At 41.4% G+C, this 19555-nt stretch overlaps 1 protein-coding gene across 3 annotated transcripts in view; it reads left to right on the top strand.

Moving 5' to 3' along the window:
• Positions 1-12902: 12902 nt before the first annotated feature.
• SEC22C (SEC22 homolog C, vesicle trafficking protein) overlaps positions 12903-19555 on the top strand; it is a 31720-nt gene continuing 25067 nt past the window's right edge. Inside the window, exons 1-2 of one of the 3 annotated variants that reach the window (XM_027837071.1) lie at positions 12903-13197; positions 19084-19293. In XM_027837071.1, coding sequence (XP_027692872.1) covers positions 19112-19293 — 182 coding nt within the window. In that variant the 5' untranslated portion in view covers positions 12903-13197; positions 19084-19111. Of the gene's footprint in view, positions 13198-13444; positions 13588-19083; positions 19294-19555 lie in introns of those variants that run through there. The other 2 variants (XM_027837069.1, XM_027837070.1) reach the window with 2 other exon arrangements.

Genomic DNA, 19555 nt, shown 5'->3' with positions numbered 1-19555 from the left:
TCCCCGCCTTCCTACATGGCTACGTCAAACTCGGGCTCCAACCAACGGCTGCCTACGAGAGAGGGGTAGGTGGGCTGCTCGGGTCGCGCGCGGCGCTACTAACGTCACTGAAGCGCTGATTGGCTTTCAGGTCCCGGGAGTGGAAAGGGGAGGAGTTGAGAGGCCGAAGCTTGAGGATTGGAGGAGCGCGAGGGGCGCGTGCGCCCTCCTCTGGCGGAGATGTGTCGCGGTCTTCTGGTGAGGACTGCAGCATTCCATTCCCTTCTCCCCCTAGGCTTTTCTTCTCCAAGCTAAGCCTTCCTAATTTTTTTTCACCTTATCCCCGTCTTGAGCATTTTATTGGTTGCGTCCCTAATAATATTTGGCACATACATCCATTTAAGGTCTGCAAAGCACTTGACATAACTATTTTTCCCGCACCGATGTTCTTCCTAAAATGTCAAATCAGATAATACTTGTAAAGTGCTTAGCATAGTACATGACACATAATAGATGCTATATAAATGTCTATTCACTATTCGCTAAATAAGGTGCCCAGAACTGAACACAATGCTTTGGATGTGGTCTGACCAGGGCAGATTGTAATGCCACCATCTTAGATCTCATTTGTCCAGGTCACACCTGTTGACAGAAGGAGTTCCCCAAGGTTCTGTCCTGGATGCTCTTCTCCTTCTATACTTTTTCACATGTTGATTTCATCAGCATTCATGGATTTAACTATCATCTCTATGCACATGATTTTCAGATCTATCTGTCCAGCCCTAACTTCTCTCCTCATCTACAGTTTCTCATTTCCAGCTATCTATTGGACTCACAAACTGGATATAAATTCAACATGTCCAAAAATGCAAATTCAATCCGTTCCCCCAAACCCTCTTCTCTCCTTAACTTCCCTATCACTTTTGAGGGTACCATCCCCTCAATCACCCAAGCTCGAAACTTAGGAGTCTTTTCTCAACTCCTTATTCTCACCATCCCCATATAAATCACTTTGCAAATGCTTTCTTCTCCCCTCTGAGCTTCTGCCTCCCTAATGCAAGCCCTCATCACCTCATGCCCTGACTACTGCAATGGACTGATTGTTGATCTCCCTCCCTGCTGTGTAGTTACTCCATATGTTTCCAAATAGAGGAGCCATATCTACTCAAGTTATGTACAAGAGTATCTTTGTTGAGTATCCTTTCCATGGTATAGCTAAAATGAACTTCCTTTTGCTATCTATTGAGTGACCTATGAGTACCTCATTTCATTCCAACATTGAACCTCAACTATCAGAATATCTGCCTAACTCAGGCCTGCACCTAACAGCCTACTTAACCTTTTCCTCTCTTCCAGTGCCTTAATTCTGTGCCTTTAGATCCTATGCTATCCCCACTAGACCATGTTGCTCTGAGAAGACGTGGAGCAGCCTGGGGACAAAACTAGGGGTACAAAGCCAAGTAAACATTACAAATGAAGATGCTGAGGGAAGAATTGATAAGATATGATTATGAACCACAAGTTCAGAAAATCTAATAACAAAGCCATGAATAGATATGTTACTAGAGGGTTCAAAAGCCATCCCCAGAAAAAGTCAGTGCTGGGATCATTGATTAAAGGCAAGGTCAGGATTTTGGAATGTTAAGATTTGACTCATTTGCTCTCAAGTCTTTTTTTTTTTTTAATTTTTAATTTCTTTATTTTTTTGGCTAGGCAATGGGGTTAAGTGACTTGCCCAGGGTCACACAGCTAGTAAGTGTTATGTGTCTGAGGCCGGATTTGAACTCAGGTCCTCCTGAATCCAGGGCCGGTGCTCTATCCACTGGGCCACCTAGCTGCCTCTGCTTTCAAGTCTTGCCCTGCCCTGCTCTCACCAATCTCTAAGCATTAGTTCAGGCTACCTACATGACCTGCATACAAAATTCTCCTTTGCTGAGCCAGACCTAGGGAGAGGTGATCAGAGCTTTGTCCTAGGACACTGAAATTTAGAAGGTTCAACAATTTTAAAAGATTGTACATTTGAAAAATGTATTACATTCCTCAGCAACACAAGGATCCAAGACAATTCTGAAGGACTTATGATTAAAAAAGGCTGTCTACCTCCAGAGAAAGAACTGATGGAGTCTAAATGCAGATTAAAGCATACTTTTAAAAATACTTTCTTTATTTTTCTTTATTTTTTTTTGCAACATAGCTAATATGGAAATTTATTTTGCATGACTGCACATATAATTTATATCAAATTGCTTGCTTTCTCAGGGAGGGGAAAGGGAAGGGAGAAAGAGGATTTAGAACTCAAAATTTAAATGAATGTTTAAAATTGTTTTTACATGTAATTGGAAAAATAAAATATAAAAATTTAAAACAAAAATTATTACATTTATATGTTGACAACATGTATCATAGAAACAATTGGGCTAAATATTGAGTTAGCAAGCACAGTTAAAATAGGAAGCTATTACATAGCAGCATGGTTAATAACCTAAGGGTGAGTTACTATAGTAACTAATTTACTCTCCTGGTCACCCGAATTAGTCTTCATTCTGATGGGGTGCTTGGGTGCTTGTACTGGGACCCCAATTCCAAGATCATATTTCTCCCTAGCCTCAGAAACACTATCTCTGGCAGTTTCCCTCCCAGCCCAAGGAAACTGTGCCTAGCAATTACTCATGAGTGGGCCCCAACAAGACACTTGTGTCTCTCCCTGGTGCAGTTACACAAAGCTGGGTGAGAGAGTGAGAGGTTGCTCCCAGCCCTAAGATCATGTCTCTGGAAGCCTCCCAATTTCTTAGTTAGGTTCCTGTCCTGTGAGAAGAGTTTCTCTTGTTGGCAGAATGCATCTTCTCATCAGGACAGAGAGAGGGGTGCCTGGCCCAAGGATTTTTGTCCCTGGCTGGCCCAGGGACTCTTCCTCCCGCCAGGTTCCCAAGATCCATGCCTCTGACAGCTCCCTCCCTGTCTGGTATACTCCCTACACTTCGCTATCCATAGCTCCCAAAGACACCTGGATCTTTAGATTACCTCATCAGTACCCCTGGCATTCCTTTCCCATGCCCTTTTCCATATAAACCCTGGCTCCATCCTCAGTCTCTTGCAGGTTCCTTAAGAATCCTTGTCCGCTGAAAAGTGTAACAATAAATCTTTGCCAGCTTGACTCAAACGATGCTTGAGTCTGTGAATTCATTCCAGATGACCCTGTTCTGTATTTCGGTCGTTGAGGGGTCTCTGAACCTTTCAGATCACAACAATTCCTTCCTGCATTGTTTTCATATCATTTAAAAAGTTTAGTTGAAGGCATGTTTCCTGCTGCTTGTCTCAGATGCCAAAACTGCTGATTTTGGTTGTGCTCCTTTAGCTCCTAATTCAAGAGTCTCTACTCCCGTTAGGACTTGGTTCCCTTTGGCCAAGGCTGGGCTTTTTTGTATGATGAAAGGCTTTGGATTAATCTTCTGCCTTGATGACTCACGAGGTAGTATTGGTTCTCTCTTTCTGGAGGTTTTCAAGCAAAAACTAGATGACCTCTTGTCTTCTATGTCATAGAGAATATTCTTGTCCAAATATGGATTGGACAGCTCAGCTTCCACTGAGCTGTGTAGAATGAAATTGCTACTTTTGAACACTGTACAAATAAGTTTCGAAGCTCACATGGTTCTCCTAACTTCATACACAGGACAAAGGCTTTCCCCCCAGGTGCAGATTGATCCTTCATCAACATCAGTGTTACAAGGGACCTAGAGGAAAGGATACGAGTGGCTCAACATGATCCATTCTTACTAAGACACAACTTGGAATCCATTTTGCACTGAGAGGGACCGGATTGTAGGGTCATAGAATTTAGAGCAGGAAGGTAAATAGTCCAAATTCTTCAGTCATTTTATCAATAAAGAAACTGAAGCCAAGTGGAGGTAATGAGTAGCAAAGGCAGCATGTGAACCCAAGTTTTCTGACTCCAAATTCAGGGCTCTTAATGCTATATCATTCTGTCTACATAATAAGACCATCTAGTGATTTGTAGCCATCTGTCCATGACCTTCCAAGCATCTCTGTCAAATAATCTTGCATTATTTGAGGCCGTGTTCAAAAAGACCCTAGGATTTTAGAGTAGGAAGGGACAGCTAACTAATCCAATCCATATTTGGACAAGAATATTCTCTATGACATAGAAGACAAGAGGTCATCTAGTTTTTGCTTGAAAACCTCCAGAAAGAGAGAACCAATACTACCTCGTGAGGCAGCCCTTTCCACTTTGGGAGATTAATTATTAAGAAGTTTTCCCTTACACCAAGTCCTACTTGAATTCACATTTACTGACTCCTGGTTTAATATTCTTTCCATCATGGTAAGGTGTGTTTTAATTTACCAAAATTCCTGCTACTGTTCATAGTAGTTCTGGAAATCTTCAAGGACTTGTCAGAAACAACCTGTGAGAAATGGCTCTTTTGGGGTATTAAAGATAATAGATCTAGATATACTGATTTCAGGACACAGAGCAAGTGCCCCACTCCTAACTACAGTGCATCCCATATTTTGGAACTTAGCCAAAAGGCTTGGACATTGACCAAATCTATGCCAATTCTTATTTGAATGCTAGTGGTAAGATCAGGAACAACAGGAGTAGGATAATCTCAACCTGGAAGAGAACTAGATTTAAAGTATTGAGGGTTCATAAAACCCATTTGGATTTTGCCAGTGCAAACTGACTGGGGGCTCAAGCTACATATTAAATGAGATTACAGTGCATTGGAGGGAGGGCATATGCACAGACTCCTACAAAGTGAGCCTTAGACTGTGATCAGGCAAAGCAGTTGTCATCTTCCTTTCACTTGTAAATTTCTGTGCCCTAAGGGTTTAAAAAAAAAGGACTTCTTAATTTTTTTGTGTGTCATGGTCTCCTTAGCCTGGTGAAGCCTATGGACCCCTTCTCAAAATGAGAATAACGGATAAAATTAAATGCATAAAATTAAATCCATAGGATTACAAAAAAAAATAAACAAAGGTTAGTGAAAATAAAGTTTAATTTTTTTTTCTCCTTCCAAGTTCACAAATCCTTTGAAAACTATCCATAGACCCGTTGGAGGTCCATGGATACCAGAGTAAGAACCCCTGTTCTAAAAGGAAGTTCCAAGCAAGGCAATGTAGTAAAATAGATAGGAAGGAAGGTGAACTTGAAGTCAGGAAGACTGGGGTTTGAGTTCAGCTTCTGCCATATATGGACTGTGGCCCTAAGCAAGTCACTAAACCTCTCAGTGCCCCAAGCAACTACCAATCTACAATCTGCTTTGGTAGAAGAAGATCCTCCTTTGGGGCTCCCAGACCCCAATGAAATCACAGGTTTGGGCCCCCAAAGCAAAAAAAGAAATAAATGAAAAGTTCCATCCACATCTCCGTGAAGGGAAGAGGGAGGGAGTTTCCTCACAGTGAGAAAACAGTATTGACTGCTCAGCCTTCCCTGCTCACCAGTGCCATCTACTGCCTATAAGAGTAATTCATTTGTCCGTGTGAAAATGCTAACAGTAGCCTCAGAAAAGTCTTCAATCTCAGCAGACGTAGCTCATTCTCTCCCTTTTTTTTTTTTGCTGCCCTTCCCCTCCCCACTTCCTTTGGCAAAACTCTTCGGTCTTCTCATGGGACGGTAAAGTACAGATGTAGCAAATGCTTGGCTGGGATGATTGAACAAAATCGGTGGTTTGGTGTCTCCTAGATTTACAGAAGTAGATATAGGGTGCACCTAGCCCAGCTTCATCATTTTGTAGGTAAGGAAATAGAAGCCTACCACCAAAAAGTACTGATGTGAACATCTTGGCATATACAGGGCTCTTCTTTTGGTCTTTTTCCTGATGTTGAACCATCCTTTTATCCTTGGTATAGGCTATGCCAAAGACCAGTCCTTTGCTTGTTTAGGCTGGATATTAGAACAATACAAGACATTCATACATTATCCAATAATTAACAAAAGGACATTTACCTAGCCATAGCAGGAGGACATTTAACAGGAATAGCCACCGAGAACTTCTTTCATTGATTCAGCTGAACAAAGCTCCCATGGTGACCCACCAGCCAAGCTTCTGAGTGTCCCTCCAGCTCCTTGTGGTGGCTTTTTCCCTCATCTCTCTCATTCAGCCTTTGACTTTGTCATCCCCCCTCTTCTCCCTGATACTTCTTCCTAGGTTTTTGTGATATTACTCTCCCCTGATTCTCTTCTTACCTGTCTGACCACCTTTCTCTTTCTCCTCTGCTAGATCTTTATTTATGCCACACCCATCAACAGTAAGGGTCTGTCCAGGTCCTGTCCCATGAACTCTTTTTTCTCCCTCTTTATTATTTCATGTGGTGATTGCATCAGCTCCCATGGTTTCAATGATCATTTCTATGCAGATGACTCTCAGGTCTACTTGTCCAATTGTAACTTCTCTCCTGACCTCTACCCTCATATCTCCCATTACCTATTGGACATTTTGTTTGATGTTTGATAAACATCTTAAACTCAACATGTCTCAAATTTACTCATTATCTTTCTCCCTAAATCCTTTCCTTTTCCTAACTTCCCTAGTATTGTTGAGAGTTTCACCATCTTCCCAGTCATTCAGGTTGGCAAGCTAGGGGTCATTCTCAACTCATCAGTTGTCATATGCTGTTATTTCTATCATCTTAACATTTTTTTTGTATATGTCCCCTTCTCTCCTCTGACATTGCCACTACACTGGTAGAGGCCCACATCATCTTATGCCTTGACTATTGCAGTAGACTGATGGTTGGTCTCCCTGCCTCAACATTCTTCCCACTCCAATCTATCTTCTACTTAGCTATCACCTTGATCCTCCTAATGCACAATTCTGATTATGTCACCCTTCTATTCAAAAAACTCCAGTGACTCCCTATCACCTCCACGATTAAATATTAAATCTTTTGTTTGGTTTCTAAAGTGCTTCATAACGTGGCCTTTTCCTACCTGTTCAGTTTTCTTACTTCTTATGTCCCTCCCAACATATACCCTGCAATCTAGTAACACTGGCCTCCTTCCTGTTCCTCAAACACAGTGCTCCATCTCCTAAATCTCAGTGTTTTCAATAGTTGTTCCCTATTCCTGGAACTCTTTCCCTGCTCATCTCCACCCCAGCTTCCCTGGCTTCCTCTTAATCTCAGCTAAAGTCTCACCTCCTTCAAGAAGCCTTTCCCAGTCCTCCTTGATATTATTGTCTTCCCTCTAAACTACCCCAAATTATCATGTTTATATTTTGTTTGCACGCAGTTTTCATTTTGTCTGTCCCATTAGACTGTGAGTTACTTAAGATCAGGAACTTTTTTTTGCCTTTGTATGCATGGGGTATGTGTTCAGTGCCTGGCATATAGTAGATGTGTAATAAATGCTGTTTGACAATTCATAACTCTGCCAATAGTATATTAATATTTTCCCATAGCCACTCCTTTCCATAGTCACTACAAAACTGGCTATTTCTATCTCCTTCATCTCTGCCAATTTGATGAAGGTGAGGTGAAAATTCAGAGTTGGTTAAATTTGCATTTCTCTTATATACAAGTGGTTTGGAGCAAAATTTTAATATTTTGCTGATAGTTTACATTTTTTCTTTTGAAAACAGTTTGTTTGAAGAAAGGTTCTTGGTGATCTTTTTTGTATCAATTTTCTATATATCTTGTAGATTTTTAGTTTTATTTTTTTGTTGAGGTGATAGGGGTTAAGTGACTTGCCCAGGATCAGACAGCTAGTAAGTGTTAAGTGGCTGAGGCTGGATTTGAACTCGGGTCCTCCTGACTCCAAGATTAGAGTTTTATTCATTGCGCCACCTAGTTGCCCTCTTGTAGATTTTTATCAGATTTTTGATACAAATTCTTTCCTACTCAAAAGTTTTTTATTCTTTTTTCAAACTGCATCGATTTTGTTCCTTCAATTTTATGTAATGCAAATGATCTATATTTATCATTTATAATCTCCTTTATCCCTTGTTTGCTTAGTCTATGACTCAGGGGTGGAGAACCTGCAGCTTCGAGGCCACATGTGACCTCCCTCAGGTTCCCCACCCCTGGGATAGGATAATAACTCTCCCCAGCCATATATCTGAAAGGTACTTTCATTCTCTTCATTTTTGAATGATGTAATCATCCATATATAAGTCATGTGTCTATTTGGAACTTAAATGTAATAATATGCTGGTCTAAACTTATTTTCTGTCAAACTGCTTTTCAGTTTTCTAGATATTTCTTATCACAGAGTTTCTCGTCTAGTCGTTTGTGTTCATGGGTATATTGAACACTATATTGCTATGTTTAGTTGCTTCTGGGTCTTTCTTATCTAGTTTATTTTATTATTCTATTTTTCTCTTTTCTTTAACCCAGCACCAAATATTTTTTGAAGATTCCTGCTTCATAATAATCTAGTATTTGTAAGGTTCTTTCCTTCTTACTTAAAAAAAAATATATATATATATACACATACATATATATGTATATATATATATATATATATTTCCCGTACCCCCCCCCCGATCTTTTGTTCCTCCAAATGTATTTTGTGATTTTTTTCTAATTCCATAAAAAGTCTATTTGTAGTTTGGTTTAAGTAATACTTAATCTCTGAATTAATTTAGGTTCCAATATTCTTTCCACTGTACTATTATGGTTTATTATAGTCTCTGCTCCTAAAGATACTTTTGCTGAAGTGGTGGTGGATGGGGACGGGGAGGAAGGGAAGAAAGATTACTCCTTTTAACCTTACTTTAATTCACCAACTTCACCATTCCTACTTATTCACCATTTAGTAATTTTATTACCCTGTTCCCAAGCATCTACATATCTCCTTTATCACCAAATCTCCTGGTCTACAAGCCCTCATCTTACTCAACTTCTATATAGCACTTGGCAGGGAAACCAGTTAAGAGGCTGTGTTTTGTTTTGTTTTCAATTTCAATCCACTGAAAACTTCCTTGGGCCAGGTGGCTGTGAGAAAGACTTTGGATTGAGTTGGGGGAACTTGAGTAGAAAGTGCCTAGAAGTTGGAAGTAAACCAAAACCAGTTATTATTTGAAAGTTAGTCCATTTCTCTGCATAGAAGGAAGGGAAAATAGGGAAGAACTGTTATCCCTTGGGGATGTTAAACTCCAGAGCTGGAGGTGCCAAACTTTAGTACCTGTTAGTCTGTGCAACGTGTACGCTTTTAAGATCAGCAACGTCACTCCTGCGGCACTGAGCCAATGTTTTCCAGGAGCCCTGAGGCTTTGTCATCCACCTGCCAACTCAGGGGAAAGTGCCAAAGTACAGCTAACTCTCCATTGTATGGACAAGAAACTGGATATATACTTCTTTTCTCAACCTAACAAATGGGTATCACCAGGCCACAGAGCATGGTCTTAGGGTTTTGACTCTGTGAGGGCAATAGTCTTGTTTGGAGCACCTTAATCTCTCTGATTGTCTGAATTGGTACATACCTACACCAATTGAAGGCTTACAAAGTGCTTTAAGGTCAAAGCACTTTCTTCACAACCACTCCATAAGGTAGGTGTAGCATAATGGAAAGAGCACTGACTTTAGTATCAAAAGACCTGTATTCAAATCCTCATTCTACTTACTACTTATGTGACCTTTTACAAGTCAGATTCTTCAACTGTAAAATGAGAGAATTAAATGAAGGGACCAAAGGGTAGTTATTAATAGATTCATGTTCGACCGTTCGGCAGGTCTTTAATGAATTGGTCCAGGGACCTATCCCTTTCAAAATTTTCAACATTTTAGATGTTCAACATTTTAGAAAAGTATTTGGATTAAGGCATAGAAGGTGTGATTATAAAATTTGCAAATGCCTCAAAGCTGGGAGGGATAATTAAATCTTTGGATAATAGAATAAGTAATCAAAAGGATCTTGATAGGCTAGAATAATGGGCCAAATCTGAAAGGTGAAATTTAGTAGGACAATTGTGAAGTCCTATGCTTAGATTAAAAAAAAAATCAACTGTAAAAGTACAGAATGGGGGATGCTTGGCTAGACCAATTCGTGTGAAAAGAGCTCTGGGAATTTTAGTGGAAACCAAGCATTGTATATATGATCTCATTTGATGCTTATAAGAACCTGGTAAAGTAGACATTACAGGTGTGTACATTTTGCCACCTTATAGATGAGGAATCTGATATTCAGAGAAATTAAGTGACTTATTCATGAACACAGCTGGTATCAGAGCTGAGATTTCAATCCAGGACTCTCCTGACTTCAGTCTAGTACTCTTTCTAGTACAGTACACTGAAAACTGTGATATCAGTCAAAAAAGCTAATGTGATCTTAGATGGAATTAATAAGGGCATTGTGTCTAGAATGAAGAGGGTGGTGATGATTCTGCTATCCTTTGCCTTGGGCAGACGAGATCTGAAGTCTTGTATTTAGTTTTGGGAACCACATAGTGAGAAGGACATTGTCAACATGGTTCGGGAACTAGAGATTGTAACATATAATCATGTAGAAAGAACCAGAAATGGTTGGGAGAAGAGGAACTTAGGGGACACCTGATAGTTGTCTTCAAGTGTTTGCAAGGCTTTCATATGAAAGATGATTAGATTTGTTCTGCTTTGTCCCAGGGGCCAGAACTAGGAAAAAATGGAGAGAGGGAGGGAAATTTTGTCTCAGGGAAAGTCTGGGCTATACAAAACTGAAAAGGGTTGCCTTCTCTGGAGGTCCTCAAGCAGGGGCTAGATGACCATTTTTCCGGAATGTAGGTTTGACCAGATGCCCTTTGAGGTCCCTTTTGACTTTTAAGATTCTGTGACTAAATGTTCACTAAGGTCCCCTCCGGCTCTAAATCCTATGATTTTCTGAAGTAAGCTGTGCAAGGTTTATCATCATCATTTTACAGGTGAGAAAACTTGGACTCAGTGCCATAGGATTTGATTTTGGCATCTTTTCTAAATGATGAACCCACCACCTTTAGAAGGAGGCCATTTCACTTTTGGATAGCTCCAATTGTTAGGAAGATTTTTTTTTTATATCAAGATATGTTTTTCTTCCTACATATTTTTCCTATATCCTTATATCATAGTCACATAAAATATGTCTCTTTACCATTTCTACCCATTTTTTTCTAGTTCTTGGTCCAAACAGAACAAGTCTAATCCCTCTTCCACGGTACAGTCTTTCAAGTGCTTGAAAACAGCATCCCACCCTCCTCTGAGGCTTTGCTTCTTCCGGCTGAATCCCCTTGTGCATTTAAGTGATTTTGACATGGCTTAACCTTGAGGCCCTGTACCGTCCCATCCGTCCACATCTGGACGGTCCAACTTGATGTTTCTCCTAAAATACAGAACCCAGAACTGGATACAATACTGCAGACATAGTTTGACCTGGGCAAAGTAGAGCAAAATTGCCACTTATCTAGTCCTGGAGACTATGTGTCTCAGTACAGCGGAAGATTGCGTTAGGTTTCTTGACTGCCATATCAAACTTTTGACTCACATGTAGTCCATGTGGAAGGGTGTGTTTAGGAGGAAGATCATAGGAGCAAAGTTTGAAGGTTGGATGGGGACCTTGGAGGTCATCAAGTTCAAATCCTTAATTTTACAGATGAGGAAACTGAGGCTGAGAGAAATGTTAAATGACTTGCCAAGTTCACAGAGTTGTTGTCTGAGGCAGGGTTTGAATCTAGGTCTTCCTGACTCCGAGTCAACTCTATAGTACATTTTGGTTTGAGTGAGAAATATGTTCTAAGTCCCTTCCATCTTTGACATTCTGTGTTCTAACATTCTTCCCAAATAACATTTTGTGTTCTAGGTTCTTAATTACCTCCTAACTTTGACATTATATTTCCCTGACGTTATTTATCTTTTTTTTTTTTTTTGCTTTTTCTTGAGGCGATCGGGGTTAAGTGACTTGCCCAGGGTCACCCAGCTAGTAAGTGTTAAATCTCTGAGGCCTGATTTGAACTCAGGTTCTCCTGACTCCAAGGCCAGAACTCTATCCACTGCACCACCTAGCTGCCCCTGATATTCTTTATCTTAAGGGTCCTTCTGGCTCTTACCATCTATGTTCTAGGTCCTCTGAGCTCCAACATTCTATCCTCTATGGTTCTTCCCGTTCTGTGTTTTACATTCTAAGTCCTCTCTCCCTTGTAGCTCTTTCTATAGTCCCATCTGACAGTCTGCGTCCTATTGACACAGATTTGGCTCTCAGAGGCATTTCCCATCTCTAACATTCTATGTTCTATGTCCTAAGGGTCCCCTACCTCAGACATTCTATAAGCCTACAAATCTTATGGGCTTTTCCCAAGGGGAAAGTCTTCTTCAGATTTAAAACCTACTTTAAACAGGAAAGGTTTATGGGTGGGTGGTGTGCAACTAGGAGTCAGTGTGTTGGTGTCTGGGTAACAAAGCATTTCCACTGGAAGCAGCCAGCCTTCTGCCAAAGCCTCTCAGGTCCTCTGGGGGTTACAGCCTATTGCAAGGGTTGCCATGACAGGCGCTGAGCCCAGCTGCTCCCCACCTTTTTGGGGACTGCTGCTGTAGAAGGCTGGACTACCAGGAGGGACCTGTGAGCCAGACTTTGTCTGGTCTTCAAGCCACACTTTCTATCTGGTAGGCAGAGGAAGGAGCCTGGAAAATGAGAGTTTTATTGTCAGAGATTTTTGTAAGTTTCCTTGGAAATCATCTACTCCAGCCCCGTATTCTACAATTTGGGAGACTGAGGCCCAAGGAGGTAAAGAGACTTGTCCCGGTTCACTTAGCTCTTGAATGGCAGACTGGCACATAAATATGCGCTTAATAACTGCTTACTGACTGACTGACAGCCTTTGCTTCGCAGAGGAATTTCTGGCGATGCCCAACCCCGTCTGCCAGTATTACCTCTTTAAGAACCCCTCGCTTCCTGCCAGCTTCGCCTTCTGCCCCGCCCCGGAGGCGGGGCTAAGCCCCTAAAGGCCGGGGTAATCCCCGCCCTCTGCACGAGCCGTCGCCCGGGTCTGCGTGTTTGTAGGTAGGGGGCGGGGGGCTAGCAGCTTCGCCAGATTACACATGCGCACAGGAGCTACCGGCCCGCGAGGTGTAGGCGGCCAAGCCAAGCCCCGCCCCCTCATTTTTCCTCTTCTCCCCTCCCCTGTGGGCCCAGGCGGGACCAGCCGCCGAGCTATAGGCAGGAGTAGGGGAGGGCAAGAAAGCCAGGACCTCAGAGTGACGGATCGACTGGGGATCTCGGTGACACTGAAGCAGCTGCGGCGGGAGCTCAGAGGCGAAGTAAGACGCGGGGACGTGGGAAGCATGGAGCCCCGGGTTCCGAGTGTCCGTTAGCCGGGCTCCTCCGCTGGGCAGGGAGGGGCTGGCGGGAGCTGGGCGCCTGCGCAGAAGGAGACGGTTGCGGGAGGGCGAGGCCTCCGCGTGCGGTCGGGTGTTGATGAGGCGGAGCTTGGGAGGAGGGGACCCACCTAGGCCGGCCCCGGGAGGCCCGGGCGCAGGGTGCGTCTGCGCATGGGCGGAGGGCAGAGGAAGGTGTTGGGGAAAAGGCACCTCTGTATGGAGTGCAGAGGGTGGGGCGAGAAGAGACTGGACTTAACCCTCCGTGACTGTGACCGCTCCTCTGTCCTTTCTCATAAAGAACGCGAGGAAGGAGGGATGACGTGTGCCCAGGTAGTGTGTTACAGAGTAGGGAGTGACAGGATCCAAGGAGAGATAGGACACAGTTATCTAGGGAAAGAGAGCATCAGCCACGGGGGGCTGAGCTTGGGAGGAAGGCAGGATTCTGAGAGGTGGCAGAGTGCGTTCGAGCCCTGCAGGGAGGTGTATTCTAAGGGGCATCCGGATTGGAGTTTGTTAAGTTCTTTTCGACCTGTAGTAAGCGCCTACAAGCTTGCGGTGCAGTCGTGCCCTCCTCTTCCTGGCCCCATTTGGGGTTTTCTTGGCAAAGATAGTGGATTGGTTTGCCATTTCTTTCTCCAGCTCATTTTACAGATGCGGAAACTGAGGCAAAGAAGGTTAAGTGACTTGCCTTGGGTCACATCAGCTAGTAAGTGTCAGAGGCTGGATGGGAGCTCAGGAAGATAGTCTTCCTGTCTCCAGGCCCAGCGCTCTGTGCACTGTGGCACCACCTGCCTACAAGCTTACCTGGAGAGCTAGAGCAGGTTCACCTAGGGAAGGGATTTTCCTGGTTAGAGATTTAGCCTAGGATCAGCCCTCAGTGTGCCAACTCCTCTACTCCCCTCGAGGCATGTCTCTTGTTAGCTCTTCTCGTGGCCTTCTTGCCCCCTTCTGACCTGCTTGGGGAGGTTGAAGAAGAATAATGGGAAGAAATGAGGTCGACTTTAGGAGCCACTTTTCAGCCCTTCTCTTGGACCAGTCTTTGCCGTTTACCATTTTTTCCACCACTTCTGAGCCCCTTTGAGGGCTCTAACCTAGCACAGCCAACATCGATTGATCTATGTACCTATCTCTATCTACATGTAATCTGTGTATGTATGAAGGTGTATGTATATATCTACACACATACACACTTGTGTGGGTTATCTTTCACCATTAGATTGTAAGCTCTTTGAGGTCAAGAACTGTCACTTTTTCTTGTTCCTATCCCTAGCGCTTAGCACAGTGCATGGCACATAGTAGGTGCTTAATATAAGTTTATTGAATTAAAAATACTATGTATGATATATTTGCATCAATAGCATTCATACAAAGTGCCCCATTCTGTTTTCAGAAAAATCCAGTATATATATGAAAATTTAAACTTAAAAATAGGTATATTTAGAATCTTAGGGCTAAAGAGGACAGATTTCCAGTCTACTTAATTTTAAATTATGGAGTTGATTATTTACTTTACAAGAGTATTTTCTACATTATCAAATGATTTATAATAAGATTCTTAAATAGTAAACTCTATTAGTATGTTTAATACAAGATTTGATTTGTAAAAAATTGACATGCCTCAAGAGTTTTTTTTTTAAGTAATGTAGATGTTATGTAAATCTGTATAGTCAGCTTTTATTATCAAGGTGAATGGGGTTATGAGAATCTTTGATTTTGTTAGAATGGTCTTTAAAAGTTGCTGTGGCCCCTAAAATTCATCAACCTGCAAATGAGCTGCTCTGAACTTACTGAAGTTCTGAAGACTTGTGGTCAAGGGCTTTTGTGGAGGATTGGGGTTAATACCGATAAATAGAATGTGTTACAGCAGTAATCACATATCTCAGTTCTTGGTTCATTTGTCTTAAATTAACTCTCAGTGCCTGAAACATAGTAAAAGTGACTGCTTTTTCTTGCCTGTCCCCTGATAGAGGTACTAAAAATTAGCAGTAAAGGGGATACGATTAAGGGGAAAAATAGAGAGCAAAATGGCTAGCCATCTACTGAGTAGAATCAGAAAACTACAGAATGTTAGAGTTGAGAGGGACTATAGATAGAAATTACAGGAAAGCAGACTTCAGTTTGCTCAGACAAACTTCCTAACAATTAGAGCTGTGAAAAAGTGGAAGGGACTACCTCTAAAGGTAATGAGTTCCCCAACATTAGAGGTCTTTAAGTTGACTGACCACTTGTTGGGGAGGTTGTAAGGGGAATTCCTGTTTGAGGATAGGCTTGAAAATGATTACTGAAGTCTCTTGCTATTCCAAGATGCTGATTCTATGACCTGTGTTGATACTATGAAAAACTTCTTTTGGCCCAAACCAAACTGTGTAAAATAGGTCCTTTTTTTTTCTTTTAATGGAATGAAGTTTGCTTATACATCTAGTAATATTTTAATTTTTAAAAAGTTTTCTTATTTCTATTGATGCCTTTGGTAATATTTTTTATTAAATAAGTGTCTATATATATTTTTGAACTTCATATGAAATTATATTTTAAGTGGAGTGATCCAAGTTTGTTTTAGATCTCCACTAAATTTAGTGCTTTGCAGCATTAATTGGTTAACCAACTAAGCTATTGTAAGAAGAGTGTCTTGCATCTTCAGTCCCAATTAATGTAGAGATTTATGCCCTGCTACCTTTATCTGGTGTAAATGCCTCTCTGAGTTATATCAATTAGCTGTGAACAGTTCCTAGAGACTATTGAATCAAAGGTATAAACTAGGTACATACTGAAAAGATGATGCTGCACAGGAAATGTCTTGTGGGTGCTTGAAGAGAATAAGTCATATACCCTGTGGGGCTTGGATAAAACAGCAAGCCAGTTCAGAATCCAGCCTAATGGTGGAATAGCTCCTAACAAGTCCCAAAGGAGGAGTCTGTCTCTTCTCTCTTCACCTTCCCTCCCCCTACCTCCCTCCACTAGAGGATGACCATTTGAATGTAGGTTGGATGATTTGGGCTTCCCATCCGTCTATAACAGCATTGCAAGCTAAAAACAGATTAGAAACATGAAGGAAAGGCAAGCTAAAGGCTCTTTCTACAAGGTCAACCATACCCTTCACCCACCCCTTACCAGGGTCCAGCAGAGAGTTACACATACTAAAGGAGAACTTCATAAAGGGAAAAAAGGATTTCTAAGAAGCTATGAGTTTACCTTGGTCCATATGAGCACTCTAAGTTTGAGCCCACTATTCCCAGGGACTTTGTGTATATACACGAAAGGGAGAATATATCCCAGGCTATTGGAGTGATATTTTGTTCTGCCTCTCCTTGCTACCTTAGTAAATACCTGTTGTTAAAAGCTAATTAACACTGGCTAACTGATGATCAGTGGAGAGTACATTGGTGAGGGCTCGAGAGCTCATGTTAGAAATCAGCTCCAACCCTTAAGAATTGGAGATCCCTGAAGAGACAAAGGAACCAGCTTTCCTATGGAAGTTGAGGAAGTGAGTCTTCAAGTTTTATTTTACTTTCAATAACTGAAAAGGCTAATCTATATTTAAAGTTTATATATCAGATACAAATTTCATCAGTTGCCATTGCCAAACAATTAAAATTACAAGCAACTTTAAGGACAGCAGAAGAGTCATAGCATCTCTAAAGATTTTATTGCTGTCTTTTGTTTTTATGTCAATGTCATTTCTGAATTTATCCCTCATCTACACAGCTGTTTTCTCCTATAACATTTTTTTAAAAGACTAAGGTATCTTGTATTAATAACAATTTGAGTTGAAAGAAATCATTGATGTTATATATGTAAGTGGAAAAAAAGTAGACTCGTCAGCTATTTAATAAGCAGGCAGCTTCTCCCCATGATTCATAGTTCTGCCTCTGGGGTCAAGTGGAACAAATCTAATCATTATTTTCTGGTATATTTGAAAGCCAGAAATTGTGTTTTCCTTTAGCCTTTTCTTCTCCAGGTTTTTACTTAAGAGTTTCTTATACTGATGTTTGCATGATTCAGTCCCAAGGCCCTTCCCCATCCTTCCCATCCTCCTCTGAATGCTCTTGGGCTTTAAGTGTCCTTCCTAAAATTCAGCACCCAGAACTGAATATACTCCAGAACAGAGGTGTAAGGCGTGTTGCCTGGGGCCTCCCGAGTGTAGTCTAAACCAGATTAAAATGAAATAGGGTTAAAAATAAAACAAATAAGCAAAATAAAAATATAGTAAACCATAGACATTAAAATTTAAAACTAATTCAACATGAAATCTTCAGGGATCCTTGTGTATACGATTTAATGGTCCCCATTTCTATTTGAGTTTGACACTACTGGGATAGAACACAGTAAGACTATTCTCTCCCTTCTTTTGGATGTTTTGCCTTTTACTACAGCCACAATCAAATCATTAGTCTTTACCATGTTGCATTGTTGACTTATAATGATTTTGGAGTCCGCTAAAATCCCCATATCTTTTTCACACGAACTGATGTCTAGCCATGCCTTACCCCTTTGTGGGAAAGAAAGGAGGTCTTTGGTGGCAGAAGGGAAAGGGAGTGAAATCCCAAGCCAGGGTAGTCTTTCACATTTAGGAGATACTCCTAGGTTAGGGGCTTTCTCTTCTATATTTAGATTGATGCTTACTTGGAAATAATTTCACTAAACATTACTTTTTTTTGCTTCATAAAATTTATGTTTTCCACACACACAGGTATCAATGTTTCTTGAAAGAAAAAGATTAAGAGAGTGCAAGTATCAACCTATTGAAGTTGGTTTCTCACTCACCAGTAGAGATACAGAATTTCTAGAAATTTTTTAGCCATAGGGAAAAGAAAAGGGGTTAAGAAGAGAGCAAGAGGAGAGAAAGTTAAAGTATTATTGTAGATGGCCTTTTTTCAGAGTTTAGCTACAATAAGTAGAAGAGATACAGGACAATAATTATCAGGGATAATTGAGGATTTTTTTCAGGATGAGGACACATGGGTATGTTTGTAGGTAGTAGGAAATTAGCCAGTAAAGAGGGAGAGATTGAAAATAAGTGAAAGAATGGAGATAACAGGGGGCAATCTGTTGGAGGAGATGGGATGGTTAAGGGATTAGCCTTGGTAAGTAAGGAGGAAGGCCACTTCATCATGAAAGACAAGGGTGAAGGAGGAGATGGTGGCAGAAGGGACCAGAGTAATAGGAGATGAGGAAGAGGGAAAAATAGGGAATTAACAGTGAATGGCCTCAATTTTTCCTGTAAAATCTGAGGTGAGATTGAGTGGGGGGGAGGGGAGCCATGGGAGGTTTGAGAAGGGATGAAAAGGTTTGAAAGAGCTGCTGTGGGGAGTGGGCTAGGGAGCTGATAAGGGAGGTATGTAGTAGGCTTGCCTAGCAGCAGTGAGGGCCCAGTTAAGGTTGTATAACAGAAATTGTAGCAGACCCAGTCAAAACAGTTTACTGAATAGGGTGGTGGGTGACATGGTCAGACTTGTGCTTTAGGAAGATAATTTTGACAGCAAAGTGGAGATGGTAGGGAGAACAGTCTGAAGTCTTTTATGTGTGACTCCCCAAATCAAGATGTAAGCTCCTTGAGAGAGCAGAGACTCTCTTGTGTTTTCTGTTAGCGTCCCCATAATTTGGCACAGAGGGATATGAAGGGAAGAGAACTGAAGGGGACATGAGAATGGAGACATGGGGGATAAGAAGAAAGGTTCATCTGTTTTCATGGTTGGAGCCAGGAATTTCAGACCACCAGGAAATGAAAGAAAAGGAGAAATACCCCAAAGGGCCAGACATGCAGCTGGGAGCCTCTCTGGGCCGTTGAAGATCATACTCTTTAACAAGATGTCATTTTTTTTTCAGGGAATCCTCATGAATTCCTTTTTGGACCATGTCCATGATCCTTTTTGCCTGTGTGGTACGGGTGAGAGATGGATTGCCCCTCTCTGCCTCCACAGATTTTCACCATAACCAGGACTTTATGGAATGCAGAAAGCGGCTAAAAACGTTGTCCTTAATTTTGACACAGTTTCCAGGTCGGGGGACTGCAGAAGGACATGACCTCAATATACAGTAAGCTAGTATTTTTCTTTTTTTGTAATAGTCATTAGCCTGATAGTGACACATTAAACTTAGCTTTCTTTTAACCATATTCTGTCTTAATTAAACATCTTAAGTTACCACATCTTGATCAAGTCTTGTGCCAAAAGTGTTGACCTGATATTTTAACACTAATTTGAGAATAATAATAGCTAGCATTTACATAGCCTTTAAGGTTTGCAAAGCACTTTACACATGTTAGCTCATTTGATCCTCACAGCAACCTTATCATATA

Source organism: Vombatus ursinus, unplaced genomic scaffold (genome assembly GCF_900497805.2).
Source record: "Vombatus ursinus unplaced genomic scaffold, bare-nosed wombat genome assembly UNPS02014820.1, whole genome shotgun sequence".
NCBI lineage: Eukaryota > Metazoa > Chordata > Mammalia > Diprotodontia > Vombatidae > Vombatus > Vombatus ursinus.
Note: the sequence above shows the minus strand (reverse complement) of the source record. Positions and strands in the feature narration are given on the sequence as shown.